Source organism: Perissodus microlepis, chromosome 19 (assembly GCF_051167445.1).
Source record: "Perissodus microlepis isolate ML-2025 ecotype Zambia chromosome 19, ASM5116744v1, whole genome shotgun sequence".
Taxonomy (NCBI): Eukaryota; Metazoa; Chordata; class Actinopteri; order Cichliformes; family Cichlidae; genus Perissodus; species Perissodus microlepis.
In genome coordinates, this window is record NC_140479.1 from 17,645,000 (window position 1) to 17,662,053 (window position 17,054).

General features: G+C 40.0%; 1 protein-coding gene across 3 annotated transcripts in view; it reads left to right on the plus strand.

Annotated features, from left to right (window-relative positions):
- Positions 1-14,259, plus strand: part of ppp2r3a (protein phosphatase 2, regulatory subunit B'', alpha) — a 61,799-nt gene extending 47,540 nt beyond the window's left edge. For all 3 annotated transcript variants that reach the window (XM_084915821.1, XM_084915820.1, XM_084915822.1), the window contains 11 exons: positions 6,382-6,666; positions 6,951-7,054; positions 7,151-7,253; positions 7,362-7,436; positions 9,491-9,734; positions 9,953-10,001; positions 10,099-10,188; positions 10,300-10,475; positions 10,615-10,733; positions 10,995-11,101; positions 11,205-14,259. In XM_084915821.1, coding sequence (XP_084771947.1) covers positions 6,382-6,666; positions 6,951-7,054; positions 7,151-7,253; positions 7,362-7,436; positions 9,491-9,734; positions 9,953-10,001; positions 10,099-10,188; positions 10,300-10,475; positions 10,615-10,733; positions 10,995-11,101; positions 11,205-11,298 — 1,446 coding nt within the window. In that variant the 3' untranslated portion in view covers positions 11,299-14,259. The remainder of the gene's footprint in view (positions 1-6,381; positions 6,667-6,950; positions 7,055-7,150; positions 7,254-7,361; positions 7,437-9,490; positions 9,735-9,952; positions 10,002-10,098; positions 10,189-10,299; positions 10,476-10,614; positions 10,734-10,994; positions 11,102-11,204) is intronic.
- Positions 14,260-17,054: the final 2,795 nt, after the last annotated feature.

The following is a 17,054-nucleotide window of genomic DNA, read 5'->3' on the forward strand; positions in this document are numbered from 1 at the left end:
GATTCGGATGTGAGTTAGACCGTAGCCAGCACTGATTAACTTTGTCTATCACAGAAGCAGGAGTTTAACTCGGTTCATTCTTCCAAGTTTAGAGAGGAGGTTCCCAAGGTAACTGTGTGTGTGGGCGCGTATGTATCAGTGTGTTTGTATGCATGCGTGTGTGTTCTTCTTGAGAGGAAGAGAGAATGGGTGTAAAGAATAGAGCAGCGATGTGAACTCTGCTTTCCACTGTTGGCACAGGAACCCTGGGAGCATTCCTCCCTACACTCGATCCAGGGAAAGGGTTATCACCATGGAGATGGCATTTGGCAGGCCTGGTCTAAAGTGAGTGTGTGTGTATAATCAGATGGATGGAGAGGCGATAGTAGCCTGTTCCATGTGTATCGGGTTCAAGTTGAAACTTTATTTGTCCTAGTTGGTTTCATTGCAAGAATTAGAAATAACTTTACATAAAATTATGAGACTGGTATGCATAACTGTGCATACTTGCCAATGATAAAATAATTGCTGTAATTCTCCTATGTACTTAAGTGTGCATGGATATTTCAGTAATTTAAGCCTTTTTTTAAATACTGTATAAAGAACTATAAGGTATTTATCACATTATTATTATGATGGTAGTAAATTGTGTCAGAACATTTCCATATTAGAATATCTAAGCAGTCCAGTTAAACAGTAAATGGTTGGCTATAGCTTTACAAGCAAATTTAATTTTGACTTGACAAACATGTCTTTCTCAATGTTTGTTGTCATCTGTGCATCTATCTGTGTGTGTGTGTGTGTGTGTGTGTGTGTGTGTGTGTGTGTGTGTGTGTGTGTGTGTTAAGTCTGCCTGGTGCCTGAAGCAGAAATAAACGTGAAATCGGTGGCTATATTTACACAGATAATTTTACACAGCGGACAGGCAGTTTCATAGAGCAGGTGTGTGTGTGTGTGTGTTTAGGAAGTTGTCATGTTCACACTATTAAGCTGCTCTGAAAGACTTGGTTCCTGTTAAGTGAACACATCAAGGCGCACGTCCACACCCGCACACAGCCACATGTGTAATATGCCCCGACAAATTAGAGACATGTATCAATGCACTAGTAAAGACTGCAGGAGCACACGTGTGCGTGTCAAGTGTGCCAACAGTCGGATGAAGGCGGCAGTTGTTGTTCGACAGCTGACCTGCTGTGCTTCCCATCGTGCATTTATTTGATCAGTGCTGTGAAGGCTGCTGACTCACCTGTTTCTGTGGCTGTGTGGCTGGATTAGATGTGAGGGGTGGGCAGAGAAAAGCTTGCAGACATAACACACACACACACACACCTGTTACGTTGCCTTTTGTTCCTGTTAAACTTCCATCATCCGCCAGAGTTTCTCTTCACTGTTATGCTTCTTGTCTCCTGTCTGTGTAAGAAAAAGTAGGTTCAAACCAAATATATTCAGGAAGGAAGCAGGATGCTCAACAACAACAAATCCTTTTTTTACATCTTAGAACATATTCAAAGTGACATGTAAGGGGCTATGAGTAGATTGCTGATGTGCAACATACTTGATAAGATGACCAAATAGTCTTTCCCAATAGATCATCCTGTTGTCAGAGCAGTCTGTCTGATCTAACTGGTCCCACTGTTTGAGTCAGGACCAGGTGGATACATTCTCTATTATTGTATTCATCTGATATTGAGTCAGTGTCAGATGTTTTGGTCCAACATGAGGGAAACATTTGTTTGTTTAGCTCCTTAATACTCAATTAAGTTCACCAGCTATTTGTTTAGAATATTGTGGTGTAATGAATACAATTTAGCTGTTCCTTTTTTAATTAAAACAACTAAATTAAAAGATGTTGACATGCTTGGTAGACCGCAGAGAAACTACACAAGCACATTGTCTTGTCTATGCTCAGTTATCAGATCCATTTCATATAGATTTTCATATTCAAGCTGATTATAAGTACAGCTTGAATATGAAATTCTACGCTATTTAATTATTTAATTTAAGTTGAGTAATTAACTAGTCAAAATTCTGCCTTGACGTTGCATTTCTGTTGGCCTCATGTGTCCCTTCTTGTAGGAACAGTTTGTCCCAGTGGGTGTTTTCATGTCACCTGAGCTCACTAACTTCATACGTACTGTCGTGGACCGTCTCTGGAGTTTTACAGTTTGTAGAGCTTAGTAAATTGGTTGTTTTTATTCATTTTTTCTGTTATTTTTTATTTTTTTTTATCTTTAATAGCCGGCTAATCATCACAGAACATTCAAGATTCAAGGAGGAAAATTTAAGATTTAAGAACAAGGGTTTTAGGACCAAACGGAGCAATTTTGACAGGGCAGGGTTACACTGACTGTCAGTCACAGGAAAAGAGCACACAGCTGCCTGGTGGCATTCCTTTCTGGCGCCCATTACACTCTCACACAAGTACTGTAACTCTTTATACAGAGATTTATGATATCACAAACTCATTGCTACAGCTGAAGAGGTTGTGCAGAGGAAGTGGAGAGAATGAACTCCCTTTCATTGACCAGGATGAAAGAAAGTAGAAAAAAAAAAAAGAAAGGGTCAAAAAGCAGGGTGGGATTTCACATGAGATAATAGGCTGGTGAGACTCTAGTGCACATTTGTTGAGTGATACAATATATTTGCTGTATAATGTTTCCCTCTGAAGCATGGAGGTAATAGGTAGCTAGCATTAGACAATGTGTGCATGTGACAGTATCTGTATCTGTGTGTGGGATCGGTATGCAACCCTGGCTTCAGTATGGATCCCAGCTGTTCCAAAGAATTCAGCAGGGCACACAGGGATCTGAGAGGAGTTACCCTAAAATACAAGGTGACTCATTTATTTTTCTGGAAAGCTGCTCACACACATGCATGCACACTGAACCTTTCTGTATGCAGTATGGCTCAAACTGGCAGAAACAATAGTGTCACAAATGGAAAAAATACAGTAGTAGAAAAACGGGGAAAAATTGTTCAAGCTATAAAACGAACCATTGGACCAAGATGAAAGTAACACAGTGTATTAAATAAAGTTGTTAGTGGCAGTCATGATGTATCAAGTACAGTATGTGCAGATATCTTGTGTACTGTCCTAGACTTCTAGGTATTTGAGCTGGACAGATTTAAAATGGGTCACCCTGTACATCCTGAGGGATCCCCTCTGTGTTCGGCTTCAGATTGGTGTTGCTTGGCATCGAAAGGGTTTTAGCTCAGCCTTGGTAAATTTAAGGGAAGCCTTTCAGGGAGCATTCGAGGACACACTGCTGACAGTTTATGCTCTATTTATTCTCACTGTTAATTAGCAATTACCATCCGTGGAAATTTGTCAGTACTGTCCATGTATCTATTCATTCGCCATTCAGGAGCAGAAATGTGGTTTGATATTTCACATTTGGATATTGCTACTAACCGTTGGCGTCCATACATTAAAGAGCATAGAAACAGACAGCAGTAAATCTATTACTTCCAAAAATTCAACTGCTACTTCTGCATTGTTGATTTTGCAGAAAACTAGATGCAGAGGTGATTACTTTAATAAAATTTGATAACTGAAATCTTGGTTCCTTGTTTTTACTACTTCTCAAATGTAAGGATTTACTAGTTTTTTTTTAATATTAATAATTCATCTATTCTGAGAATCTGTAAGTTGAGTAAAAATGCCGAACGGTTCCTTTTTCATCCTCTCAGTTCTTAAGAGGAGCTGCTGTTTGTTCTTTCTTTCATGTGACAGTAAGCTGATGATTTTGTTTGAGAAACTTAGCGGGATAACCACATCACCTTGTATTATGGAAGATTGTCATTAGTTGCTTTGGATTTGTGATTTTGTTTTACTGACAAATGGCTGGATGAATAATTTAAACTCTTTTTATTTAAAAAAACACACTGACTGGCTCTAAAGCAGGGTGACACTTGTGGATTTTCATTATGTTCAAAAGGGAATGCTGCTTTGAGTCTTTGAGCAGCCCAGTGGAAATTCTGTCAACAGATATAACGACAGGTGTCTCGCCCGCTGATTCAACACTGCCTCCCAAATTACCGCTATGAAAATATTTCAGCTTGCTTGTCCAACCCACTCACCCTGAAGCACCAACTTAAGCTTCCTGTCTGCAGTAAAATGATTTCAATCACAGTCACTTTGAGTTGTAACTTCCCACCGGCCAACTTTAGTCGGCAGGAGGAGGCAGGAACAGAGGAGGGCTCATATCCTGCAAAGCACTACACCAAGATATGCGACATGGTTGCACTTCCCCGCCTCCCACCACCCTAATGCTCAGGACAGCCGGTTTGTTATATGTGTGTGCATTGCCAGGCATGGCTCATGTTTCTCAGTGCAGTTTGTCAGAGCCCAGCTTGGAACAGCAGGCACCAGTGAGGCTACATCAAATACATACATTCAGAGCTGACAGGGGGACACCACAATGTTTCTTCCCCAGAAAGAAGCTACGATTTGGGATTGCGTTGGGCCATAAAACAGCCCGGTACCATGTTTTTGCCTCCCGTCCTGCACTGTAGCACAGGACGTCTAAGGATCATCTTTTTACATAGAAACACTTCTGGATTACTGCCCCACAGGACAAAGTGTTGGGAGCATGAGTATAAATGTGAAGTTTGAAGGAGACCGATTTTGAGTGCAAATAATTCCTAAGGGACACTTTGCATGAAATGCCACACGTGCTGGATATTCTTTGCTTTCCTGAAGTGGTTTTCCAGTTTTGGCTCCTGGATATCTGAGCTGTTGGGTAAACCTATCATAGTCCATCCCTTTTCTTATCACTCGCTGGGCAAGCTGGTGAATCTGTAGTTGCCCTGTCGTTAGCCACATCAGTGTCCGTGTCTGGTGTGGTGTTGTGAGCCTCAGCCTCCACCATGATGATCAAGGAGGCATCGTTACGGAGGGACCCTGACCTCAGGGGGGAGCTGGCCTTTCTGGCCAAGGGGTGTGACTTTGTCCTCCCCTCACGGTTCAAGAAAAGAATCAAGTCTTTCCAGCAACAACAGGTCAGTCAGTTCAACAAGCAAGACAGGCAGGGTGCAAGTGTGCATGCAATAATAATAAATAATAATTATAAGCGCATAAAGATGTGCAGATGCAAATGTATATCTGTGTACACACACATACATTAGATGCATCTGGTTGCTCTAACACACACAGAGTGACATGCCAGGGAAGACAAACTATTCTGAGGCTGATACCAGCTGGGTATTAATAGGCCAGGAGGTGCAGGAATAGAGTGACAGAATGAACGGTGTGAAGGAGAGGACTGCTACAGCTGTCCTGCTCAATACACAGAGTATGAAGGCCCAAGAGAAGAGACCAGGAAGTCCCTATGGGAACACAATGACTTTTGATTTAAGATGCAGTGTTGATTAAGGGCAGCACGGTGGCACGGTGGTTAGCACTGTTGCCGCACAGCAAGAAGGTCCTGAGTTCAATTCCACCATTGGGGTCTTTCTGTGTGGAGTTTGCATGTTCTCCCCGTGTTTGCGTGGGTTCCCTCCGGGTACTCTGGCTTCCTCCCACCGTCCAAAGACATGCAGCTTGTGGGGATAGGTTAATTGGATAATCCAAATTGTCACTAGGTGTGAATGTGCGAATGAATGTGAGTGCGAATGGTTGTCTGTCCCTGTGTGTTGGCCCTGCAACAGACTGGCAACCTGTCCAGGTTGTACCCTGCCTCTCGCCCTATGACAGCTGGGATAGGCTCCAGCGCCCCCCGCGACCCTGAAAAGGATAAGCGAATGGATGGATGTTGATTAAGCTCCAGTTTTGGTCTTCATATTTTAATAAGTAGCTCTGGAAAATTGGTTGCATATCACATTTAGGATGTAGTCTAATATTGGGGTCTTGGGGTAAATTTGACCATGTAATTTATTTGGTAATACATTTTTTTCTGAGATTTTTCTGAGGACTGACTGTATGGATGTGTCTTCTGCCACCTGGAACTGTTCTTGCCAAAAGTTAAAATAAAAGTGCACTTATGACCGCTTTTTACTCATCTATGACTAACAGAATGGCAGGAAAAAATAGTCTCTTGTGTGTTGTTTATGAGTCACTTTGAGTTTCCAGTTCAACCTTTTACGTTCTATCATACTACAGTGAAGTTGTATCTTATCTACAGCTCTGGGGAAAGTTATCTATGACAGTGATTAAATTCTTCATTCTTATTTGTGCTTTTCATTAAAATGCGTACAAAGTTAAGGAAGCAAGGTACGTTTTACATCTAGACTAAGGCAGGTAGTTTGAATCAGTAAGCCACCAAGACTGCAGTGTTTCAGTCATTGGAACATTGTCTCAAAAAAAGCTGAAATATGATGTTTAAAGTTAGGACCACAAACAGCTAATTAACACCCATCCATGCTTGTCCTTTCCCACACATGATCTCCCTTCTCTCTTTTCAGGTCCAGTCGAAACCAGAAAAGAAACCCGGAACACCTCCTCCCGCTCCAGTTGCAACCACAGCCACACCAGCCCCCACGCCACGCTCACCCAGCCCTCCTCCAGCTCCGGTGATAGTCACCCCTCCTCCTCCTGCCATTAACATTCCCAGGTTCTACTACCCTCGTGGGCTTCCTGCCCTGGGCCCGGCTGCCAACCACGATGCAGAAATTGCTGCCATTGAGACAGTCTTCACCGAGTTTGAGGAGGAGAAGGCAGATATTTATGAAATGGGCAAGGTCGCGAAGGTAAAATCACACCTTTCCCCTAACCTGTTTTTCAGAATAGAACAAACTTTATTAAGACAAAGGCAAGCATCTACATTTAATTCCAGTAGGGCAGTTGAAATGCCAACATCCATATTGAGACTTGAGACTTCTTTACATTTCCCAGAAGGCTTTTGTTTTTCCTGAGAAATCACTGCATGTAGTGGCCTTGTTAAAACAGTGCTCTTTCTAAGCAATGCAACTCTAGGAAACAAACATGTTGTTCAGAGTAAGGTCATACGGGCAGTTGTTGTGTTTCCATTCAGGCATGCGGGTGTCCACTTTACTGGAAAGCACCCATGTTCTACGCAGCAGGTGGTGAGAGGACGGGCTTTGTGTCTGTTCACTCGTTCATTGCAACTTGGAGGAAGTAAGACACACGCATGTTCTTTAAAGCCTTACAAATAGAATAAAACAGATGCAACTGGGCTTTGATATCATACGTCTCTCCTCTCCTTTCTTGCAGGTTGTTGCACAGTTGCCATGACGATGCCTCAAAGTTTGTTTACTTGCTGGCTAAACCTGGCTGTAACTACTTGGAGCAGGAAGACTTTATTCCTCTACTGCAGGTAAATATCGTACCAACATAAATGAAATAAGCAACTCTGTTATTTCTGTGCTACACTATATTTTTATGACAACTCTATATACTAATTTTTTCCTGTTTGCCTTATTAGGACATTGTAGATACACATCCTGGGCTCACGTTTCTGAAGGATGCACCTGAATTCCATTCACGCTACATAACAACGGTAAATGGCAAAAACCAATGAGATCAGCTGTGTTTTTTAAAAATATATTTATTTGTAAGATTGTGTTTTAGCGTATCTCACAAGCTTTGTTAACTGAAAAGGAATAGCAGTTCTAGACTAAGCGCCACAGTAATGAGGAAGCTCTTTATGGCCACATGTATCAATGACCTTGTTTGTTCAATAAATGTCCAAAGCTCGTGACCACAGGCAAGTAATGGAAACTAGATTAACTGGCTTCAAGATGAGAAAACTTCAAAAGTACAAGCACATTACCAGTGAATAACAGAAACATTTAAAACGTGACTGTAACAGTGAACAGCAATTAACTCTCTCAAGATCTTTTCTGTTTAATGACACTTTAATATTCTGTCCTAGGGGTGCCATTATAGTTCACCCGATTGAGTTATAATGACCCTTATACTGAAGGCTAAAGTCCTTCCTGCAGCAGCCTGAATTCAAGTCTGTTCCAGACTCTGCTGTGAATACTATTCTTCCCACCTTACTATCTAGCCTCCTCTTTCATGCCAAATAAAAGCGAAAACATGCCCCAAATAAAATATTTTTCCATAATTACCATTTGGTCTAAAAATGATCCAATTATCCAAAAAATCACTTGATGAGGTTATAAAATACAACAAAAACCCAACAAATAATATATTCTTCCTTCACCTGCTCCTTTTCCTTATTCTTATGCCTCTGAGCAGCCCATATAGGGGTTGCCACAGTGGACATTTTCCTCCAACTCACACTAGCCTTAGCATCCTCCTCCATTATGTCAACCCTCTGCATGACCTTGATATTTTCTGTGGTTTTTGTCTCCATCTTCAACATCCTTTGACTAATATATCCACTAACCCTCCTCTGTACATGTCCCGACCATATCAGCCTTGTCTGTCTAACTTTGTCTCCTAACCACTCAATCTGATTAGCATTATAGTCCTATCCATTCTGGTGACTCTCAGCCAAAATCTTAGGTATTTGAGCCATGGTATTTGAACTCATCTGTCTTCACTATCTCTGCCTCCCTCTTCTGTCTTGCTTCTACTGGCTTTCATTTCTCTTATCTCTAGAACATACCTCCACCTCTCCACACTCTCTTCCACCTGCTTCCTACTCTCACTATAGAGCAGTATTCATAATCTCCTCTTAAGTTGTCAGCAAAACAGCTTCTGTGTGCCTCAGCTGTGTAATATTAACAGTAGAGCATGTGAGTCTTTGAATGTAGACGGGGACAGCTGTGAGAGCTGAGGGTTTGCTTTTTAAAAGTATTGAGATTTTACTGCACCGATGCGTCAGCCTACGGTGACTTCACGGAAACACTGATGCATTCCCTACCATCCCTTTCCATAGAGACACCCCCTGCATTCCCATTTTATGACACTTCCTATTCAGTTTAGACCAACTGGCGTGCTACTGTATGAGACGCTAGTAACCCATGGAGGTCCATGTACCAGAAAATGGATGATAATCCAGTGTTGTGGGTCTTCCTCTTGGCTAGATGAGGAATATTTTAATATATCTGGATGACGGGGCTTGTACAGACCTCGTGAAAATGTCATCATGTTTTATTTTTTAGTTTGACAGTTTCAGTTTTAGACCTTGCTTTGATTTTAACTTTTTAGAATCACCAATACAAAAACCACCAGATGTCAAATACATAAATTAAATTGGACAAATTAAGTTTCTATGATTAATTGAAGACAGCAAAGGCGATTGTAATTACTGAATAGGTTTATTAATAATTCTGTTAAAAGCCTTATCAAGAATTAATAATTCTCTACTCCACTGTTAAGGATATATTAATCATTTTTTGGTTAAAAGTTAATGTAAAAATTTCAGAAATTATGAAAGATGTCCCTCATAATTTAATAAACTCACCTCCTTTAAAAATATAGTGAGGTCTTCTTATTTGGAAGATATTGAATTATAGGATTAATCATGAAAAGTTTTTACATTAATCATGAGGCTTTACTTTCGTTTTATTAGTGCATTTTATGAAAACTATTATATAATAGAATTGTCTTTGTCGCTATTCTACTATAATGTCATCACAGGTGATCCAGCGGATATACTATGTAGTGAACCGGTCATGGAAAGGTCGTATCACAATGATGGAGCTACGCCGGAGTAATTTCCTTCAAACTCTGGCCCTGCTGGAAGAAGAGGACGACATCAACCAGATCACTGACTACTTCTCCTACGAACACTTTTACGTCATCTACTGCAAGTTTTGGGAGCTGGACACTGATCATGATCTGTACATTGACCCCAAAGATCTGGGGAGATACAACAACCACGGTAAGAAAACAAATCTCAGTTAAGGATTTACTTCCCCCAGCTGAAAGAGCTCCATAGCAGTTCAATTGGGGGTTTTTCTAATCCTTTATATGAGCACTGAGCCAAAAATCGAATTGTCTGAATCAGTGTTTGTCTGTAAATCAGTGAAAGCACATTAAAATCAGTGTCATCTTGTTTCTGTGTATTTACTTCCTCTTTTTATTCTCCCATTTTAACAGCATCCTCAAACAGAATCATTGAGAGATTATTTTCAGGGGCTGTTACTCGGTGAGTAAAAACCCACACGTGAACAAGCATACGTAGCCAATTACTTTACTGTAATAACTGTAGAGCATCTAAATGGTTCTGTCTCTTTTCTTTCCAGGGGTAACGCTGTGCAGAGAGAAGGCAGGATGAGCTACGCTGAGTTTGTCTGGTTTCTGATATCTGAGGAAGACAAAAAAAATCCCACCAGGTATTTCAAAAGTTGTTCCGATATGTGTGTGATTGTTTAGATTAGTACACTGCAGGTATGCAACAAATAATCTGAGTCTGTGCGTAACACATTTGTTACCTGTCTTTCCAGTATAGAGTACTGGTTCCGCTGCATGGACGTGGATGGTGATGGTGTCCTTTCCATGTTTGAGTTGGAGTATTTTTATGAAGAACAGTGTGAGAGGATGGAAAGAATGGGCATCGAGCCTCTACCCTTTCAGGATTTGCTCTGCCAGATGCTCGACCTGGTCAAACCTGAGAACCCAGGTTAGTGCTCAAACTTTCTTGCCCTTAGTCTTTTTTTTTCTTATTTCACATTTACGTTTTAATCAGTAGATGGCCAAACACAACCCATTGTGCTTTTGAGACATTACACCTGCATTTGTGTTTGTTTTATTTCCTTTAGGTAAGATAACTCTGAGTGACTTGAAACGCTGCCGGATGGCTCACATATTCTTTGACACTTTCTTCAACCTGGAGAAGTACCTGGACCATGAACAGAGAGACCCATTTGCTGTGCAAAAGGTGCAAATCTTCAAAATGTATTTATAATATTCAACTATAACTGTGGCTCTTCTTGATATTGTGATGATCCACTCGAAGACATGCATGTTAGGTTATTAGTGATTCGAAATTGTGACTCCCCACAGTGTATAATCTGGCTGTATTTTTTTCTAGTGCCATATAGCTTCTTCGCTTCTTCTTCTTCTTCTTCTTTTTTTTAGTTTTGTGTATTTTATCTAAAGCTATAAAACACCAATATGTATTGTGTTTGTGGTGCTCCAGGACATTGATAGTGAAGGTCCAGAACCATCTGACTGGGATAAATATGCCTCAGAGGAGTATGAGATACTAGTGGCAGAGGAGACTGCAAATGAACAGCTGCACGAGGGGTAAGGCGTAGACACGTTCACACTCATTCACGTTATTAACTAAACATTTATCATTTTTATTAAGAATAAAGGTGTATATCGGTTCTCTCTGTTGTGTTCCCAGGTCATTTGATGATGACTATGAATCTGAGGAGCTCCAAGTTCCTGGAGAAATTGGGAAAATGGAAAAACTGGTCATATCAGACCTGTCTGCATAAAACTTGGAATTCTTGGGCTTCTCTTTCTGGTAAACAGAAAGCAGCAAGGTGATGGAGGGCCACTCTGGATATATGCATCCATACATGGATCGAAAGACAGACAGAGAAAGGAATTCTGGCTCCTGTCTCATGATTTCTCTGTGGAGTTATTGTATTGTATGTGTGTGTGAGTATGGCCATAAACCAGTATTGTTCTGGTGTCTGGTGCAATAATGCATCTGTATTCACACAAAAAAGAATGTCCCTGCCTCCAGCTTTTTGCTCCACAGAAGCCAAAGACAGAAGTTTGGTAAGCTCAAGAAGGACTCAAAGAAAAACACTTAACTGTAAAATAATGTAATTATTGTGAATTCTCTACTGACAATCCTGCCAAAGGACAATCTTTTTAAGAATTTTGCTAAGCTCAAGTTAGACTGACAGGAAGCCTGCCATGCACACAAGTAGGCATCTAGTGGGAGAAACTGGCAGGTAGAAAAACTATGATAGACACTGCCATTGAAGAGCAACAATCCACTGCTTAAAAATATGACACACACTGCCTTGAGAAACCTGCTGTGTGAGCATCTTGTCACCATGTTTCTCGTAAAGGAAGCTGTTAGTCCCTTTAATTAGAGGTCATAGAACAGCTTGAGCGGTTATATCAGCACCTCCACTTAGTGGCCAGTATGTGGTACTGCATGCCATCCGTGGCCTGCACAGTGCTTGATGGCTGGCTGTCATTTCTGTGAAGGAGTTTAGTTCACCGCACAGCCTGAGCTGTTCTTTATTGTTGCAGCACTATCAGCGCTCCACCTCTGGACGATCTCCGGAGTCATGGACAGTTATTTTCAAGCTCTACAATTTCAATGTATTAATTCTCAATCAGATAATGGTGAAAGATATGGGATATGCACATCAAGTGATGCACAATGCCAGTCATATCAAACTCTCCGGTAGAGTTGCCCAAACATTTCCACCTGTAACATTTGTAATGAAACAATAGATGTGCCTACGATTTGTAAGTTGTTCCTGCCAGTCTCATGCAATATCTCACTGTATGTTTTCCCACATCCTTCTTTTCTTTTCTTTTCTTTTCTTTGTTAAACCTTTATTTTTTATGGAATTTTCAATTTGACAAGCAGAAGTGTAGAACAAAAACATTGGGCTTGAGTAAGCTCAGCGCACATCCAAGACAGACGCACCGATACAGTACATTACACAGAAAGCTGAGCTTTATTGTTTTAAGTTAAAAAGAGAGGACTGGGAAAAGTCATTCTGTCATTTCATCATCAGAGTTATCTTCTCCGTTTATTCTCTCACATCCAATTTTGAATTTGTACACTGCCTTCTAATTCATGTGAACTGTTGCTGTCGTTTAGTCTCTGCAAAAGTATCCCCTTTTTACATACCTGTTTACATCTCATCACTATTGATCATTTGTTTATCAGCGTTTCTGAAGTCCACTCTACCTGTAACAGACAAAAACACACCACTAAAGATGCCTTTTAATAAATAGGTTGCCTAAAGCAAATTTGAAACTCACATATGTAGTGGTATCATGCCGGCAAACCATTACGTAGATACCTTTGAGATTTCAAACAGCACTTCACTACAGTGTTTGTGGCTTTTAGAAAAATGATTCTCTGAACACGTGTCCCTGTTATTCAAACAACAGAAGACATGCTGAAGAGTTTCCAGTAGAACTCTCTGTAGTGTACATTGTCCTGACACTACAGTTTGTGCTTTATAGAGACTAAGATGCATAGATGTATCACTGCTCAATTGCTGTATAGTTATTCAGAAATGTCCATTCATTGTACTGAGATGAAGCCTTATTTTTTTTCAGGACATTTTTCTTAAACTCTCTTAAAACCAGTTGTTATAGTACAACCCAATCAATGTTTATGGTTAGATGCCACTATGTGAGTTTGGTCTGTGAACCCTTTAACTCCTTTATTTACTGTAATAGCTAGGAGTGTGTGTTTGCACTGATAGAAGAGTGTGCTTTAGGAGCCTGTGTTGTGTAGCTCTGTTTCAAGCCGTTTTGTTGCCATGGGGATTGTGCTCCAGGATCGGTGGATGTGTGTGCCCTTGTATAACTCTTTAATTAGTAGTAGTCCTCAGTGGCTTTAAATTCACCGATATATATACATCCTTTTCTGGCATTTGCTGTACAGACTCACCATAGTATAGTTGCAGTTGAAGGGTAAAAAAGACAGCTTGCGGATGCTGCAAGGTTTTAAGTACCTTGATCACCCCACTTCTGCTTTATATTTGTTGTAAATCTCTCTAGCTTTGTAATAAGCAATATTATAATATTATTAACAGTAATAATGAGCCATTATGGACATAACAACTGTAATATGATGGTTTTTATTACTGTGCCACTGTGTGGCTTTGGGATGGGGGGTAAATTATGTTAGCTGTGTGTATGCTTGTGTTAGACGTGCAGTGGATTTTATCAGCAGAAGTGGGTGAAATCCTCTTTTCTACCCAACCTGACAATCACAAAATTTGTAGATACAAGATATCATCTAATATAGATATAGAAACAGTTGAGACAGATTTTTCACTGCTGTGATCACATTCATTCACTCTTAAAGAGATTTCTTCGCCTATACGGTATACAAGAAAGAACTAATTATGGTGATGGGACATCAAGTCTGGACGACGACTTTTTGGTTCTATGCAAAGTATCCTGGTGCTCACACTCCAAGCATCAGGCAAGGAGCAAAGCCATGCAGGACTTTTACTTTACTTTTAAAGGTAGAGAAAAGAGTTTATTTTTGATCTGTGCACAGAAAACTTGAGTAGGCTGAGATGTGATGCAAAGTCTGGTGGTTATTGTATTGGCATGGTTTTCCCTCTTTACATCCATCAATTCTTGCTTTTAGTCTTTCAATCTTTCTTTCTTTTTTCTGTCCTGTCTCCTGTTATTTTTTGCTTTCATTTTAAGTTTAAATAAAGATGTTTAAAAAAATATATACTCTTTGCTCTTTATGGTCTTATTCCACGACACACACGTCACATTCAGACATCGTTATTCCCTCCTGTGTACACATACTTTGTGATCTTAACGTGTTTGCATGGACTGGTGCTCAATAGCCCGTCTCGGATACTGGCTATTTTCATTCTTAAAGCTTAAGATTTTCCATGTTGTTGTTTAATTTCATCTGTTGTAGTTATTTTTTAACAAATTCACATTTGACCCTATATGGTTTGTATGACGCTGCAGTGAATCAATATGCTAGCATCGGAGCCTCCATGACAAGAGCAGGAGCTGAACATGAAGTCTGTGGTTAATGAGTCACATTGTTGAGGGTTTTTTTGTTTTGTTTTTTTCTTTTTGGATATTTAGGAGATTCCCAAATTGGCAACAACCAAAAATCTAGGCTTTATTGTGATTGTAGATTACATCAGCTGAGCTGTTTTCCAAGCAAACTATTTTTGCCAGCTTAGAGGCATGATTATACAGGTGACAAGTAGGCCTTTTTTTAATCTGTCGTAGCAAAGACAATCTCCATTGAGCTTACAGTGTCATTGTTCCTGCTCTCAGCGAGTGTTGCATTGGCTCAAATGTGTCTAAAATACTGTAAGCAATACCTAATTTTATACAATAGAACAATGGTAAAAAATGCATACCATGAATCAAAATTAGAATACTTTATTAATCCCTTAGGAAATTATGTGACTTACTGTTACTGTCTTGGAGTAACTGTAACAGACTAAACTATTTAAATAATACAATATGTTACAGAGTTTACGAATTTAAGAAATGGCATTAATATATATAAATCGCTCAGCTATAAATATAAAGAATATTACGGAGGTGAAAATATTACAGGGTGGAATATATATGATTGACATTTGACTCTAACCTGTGAACTTTGTCATTTGCTATTTTACAGTAGCGCGTGTGTAGGTATTGCATTGTTTACAGTGTATTAGATGAATATGGGTGTGCAAATGAGTATGAAAAGAATATGGGTCTCTCTCTCTCTATGTTGGCGCTATGGTGGCCCCCAGCAACACTGAACTGGATAAGTGGTTACAAAGATGGATGGATGGAAAATGACATATATAAATGACATAGGCTTTGAACCCCTTGAATGCCATTTTGACAGTTATATTTTCATCAATTAAAAATTTAATAAACTCTGACGTTTCTACAGTGATGCCAATCACAGTGTTTGAGTTACAATGGCAACCAGCTCCTTAGCAAACATCGATGGATCTGCCATGTTTTTTTTTTTTGTTTGATGGCACTGTCGAAAAATGATGTCAGCAAGGTTATTTTGTCATCCTTTGTGCTATATAGGTCTGTACCAGGTCTCTTCATGGCACAATCCATCCAATGGCTCTCAAGTTGTCATGATATTGGAGAAATCAGCAAAGTGACTGAAGATGAAGATGCATTTGAGAATGCGAGTATTTCATGCATCCCACTGAACATTGAAGGGTCTTTACACTGCCAACTTCCTACTACACAGACTGATATCTGATTGCAACCTTGTGTGAAAAAGATGGAGTTGTATCTCCTGGACATCCTACCTATCCAGCTAGGTTGCCTAAAACACACGAGAAAAGACATTTTTGGACTATTCCATGTACCCAATTCTTCTAATGTTTTTAAAAGTTTGTGAAAATGTCAGGAGGCTTCATCTTGTGGGGACCATAACTTTTAATTATAATATTGTTTTACTTCAAAAGTTGTGATCACACAAATTAATTGCTTCAGCTAACTGTGCTTTTAGATGAAACTGTTTTTACAGCGTTTTAGTTCCACCCCTGTGTTTTCACCCATCTTGATAAAACTGATTTGTGTAAATAGCACTTAAGAAAATGTATGTTATATATTTCTGTGGGGATGTGATTCTTGGCAAAATGAGGGTGATTGCAGGCACCGTTTCTTCTGGGGGTTTATTGTTCTGAATGCACTGATTGTTCGAACAATGGTGTAATAGCTGGCACGGTGTCACATTGTGATTTGCTCATGAGCAATTGGCCTCCCAGCGAAGGTCAGAGTGGACTGGTCATTGTTTAAAATGGCACTCTGCTTGTTTTCCACAAATGTCAGGGACAAAGAAATTAGCCAACCAGATCACTGGCCCACCTTCTTGAGTCACAGACATTCCATGGCTGTGATTGCCAATGCCCACCACCCTATGGTGGGGTGACCCATCCAGTGTGAAATCCCCACCGTGATGTCATGACTGGAAGGTATTCTTTAAGATGGAACATATGACATGATTGGCAAAGATGGAACAAATACAAATGTCATCTAAGCACTGTGCGGGGATAAAGCTGACTAGGAAACCCACAAAATGGTGAGGCGACAACTGGAACCAATTGATCTCATCGAAGAGAAGTGCATGGGCACTGTAAGGCCTTGATTATTGTAGAGTGCGGTACTTGTTCCATGCATACCAGTGATGCCAGAAACATAAGCTTTGGATAAAGCTGTCTGAGAAAGTCCTGAAAAGAGGAAGGAAACAACTGGAAGCAATTCGCCTTATCAAAGCGAGACAAAGAGATGAGCTTGGGCAAAGAAAGCCTTTGAAATTGCTTCTTGTTCCAGATGTTCCAGAGATACTAAATAGAATATTAATACTATCTATTTCAAGCCAAAAGACCCCCAAAACAAGCCTAAAATGGTAAAAGAGTCCAAATAAGAGAAAAGATATAATTTGTTTTAACATTAGTTTCTCTTTCTAGCATGTCATGTTGGTAAATTTGTATTTAAATTCTCACTGCATTACATATATATCCTGATGTAA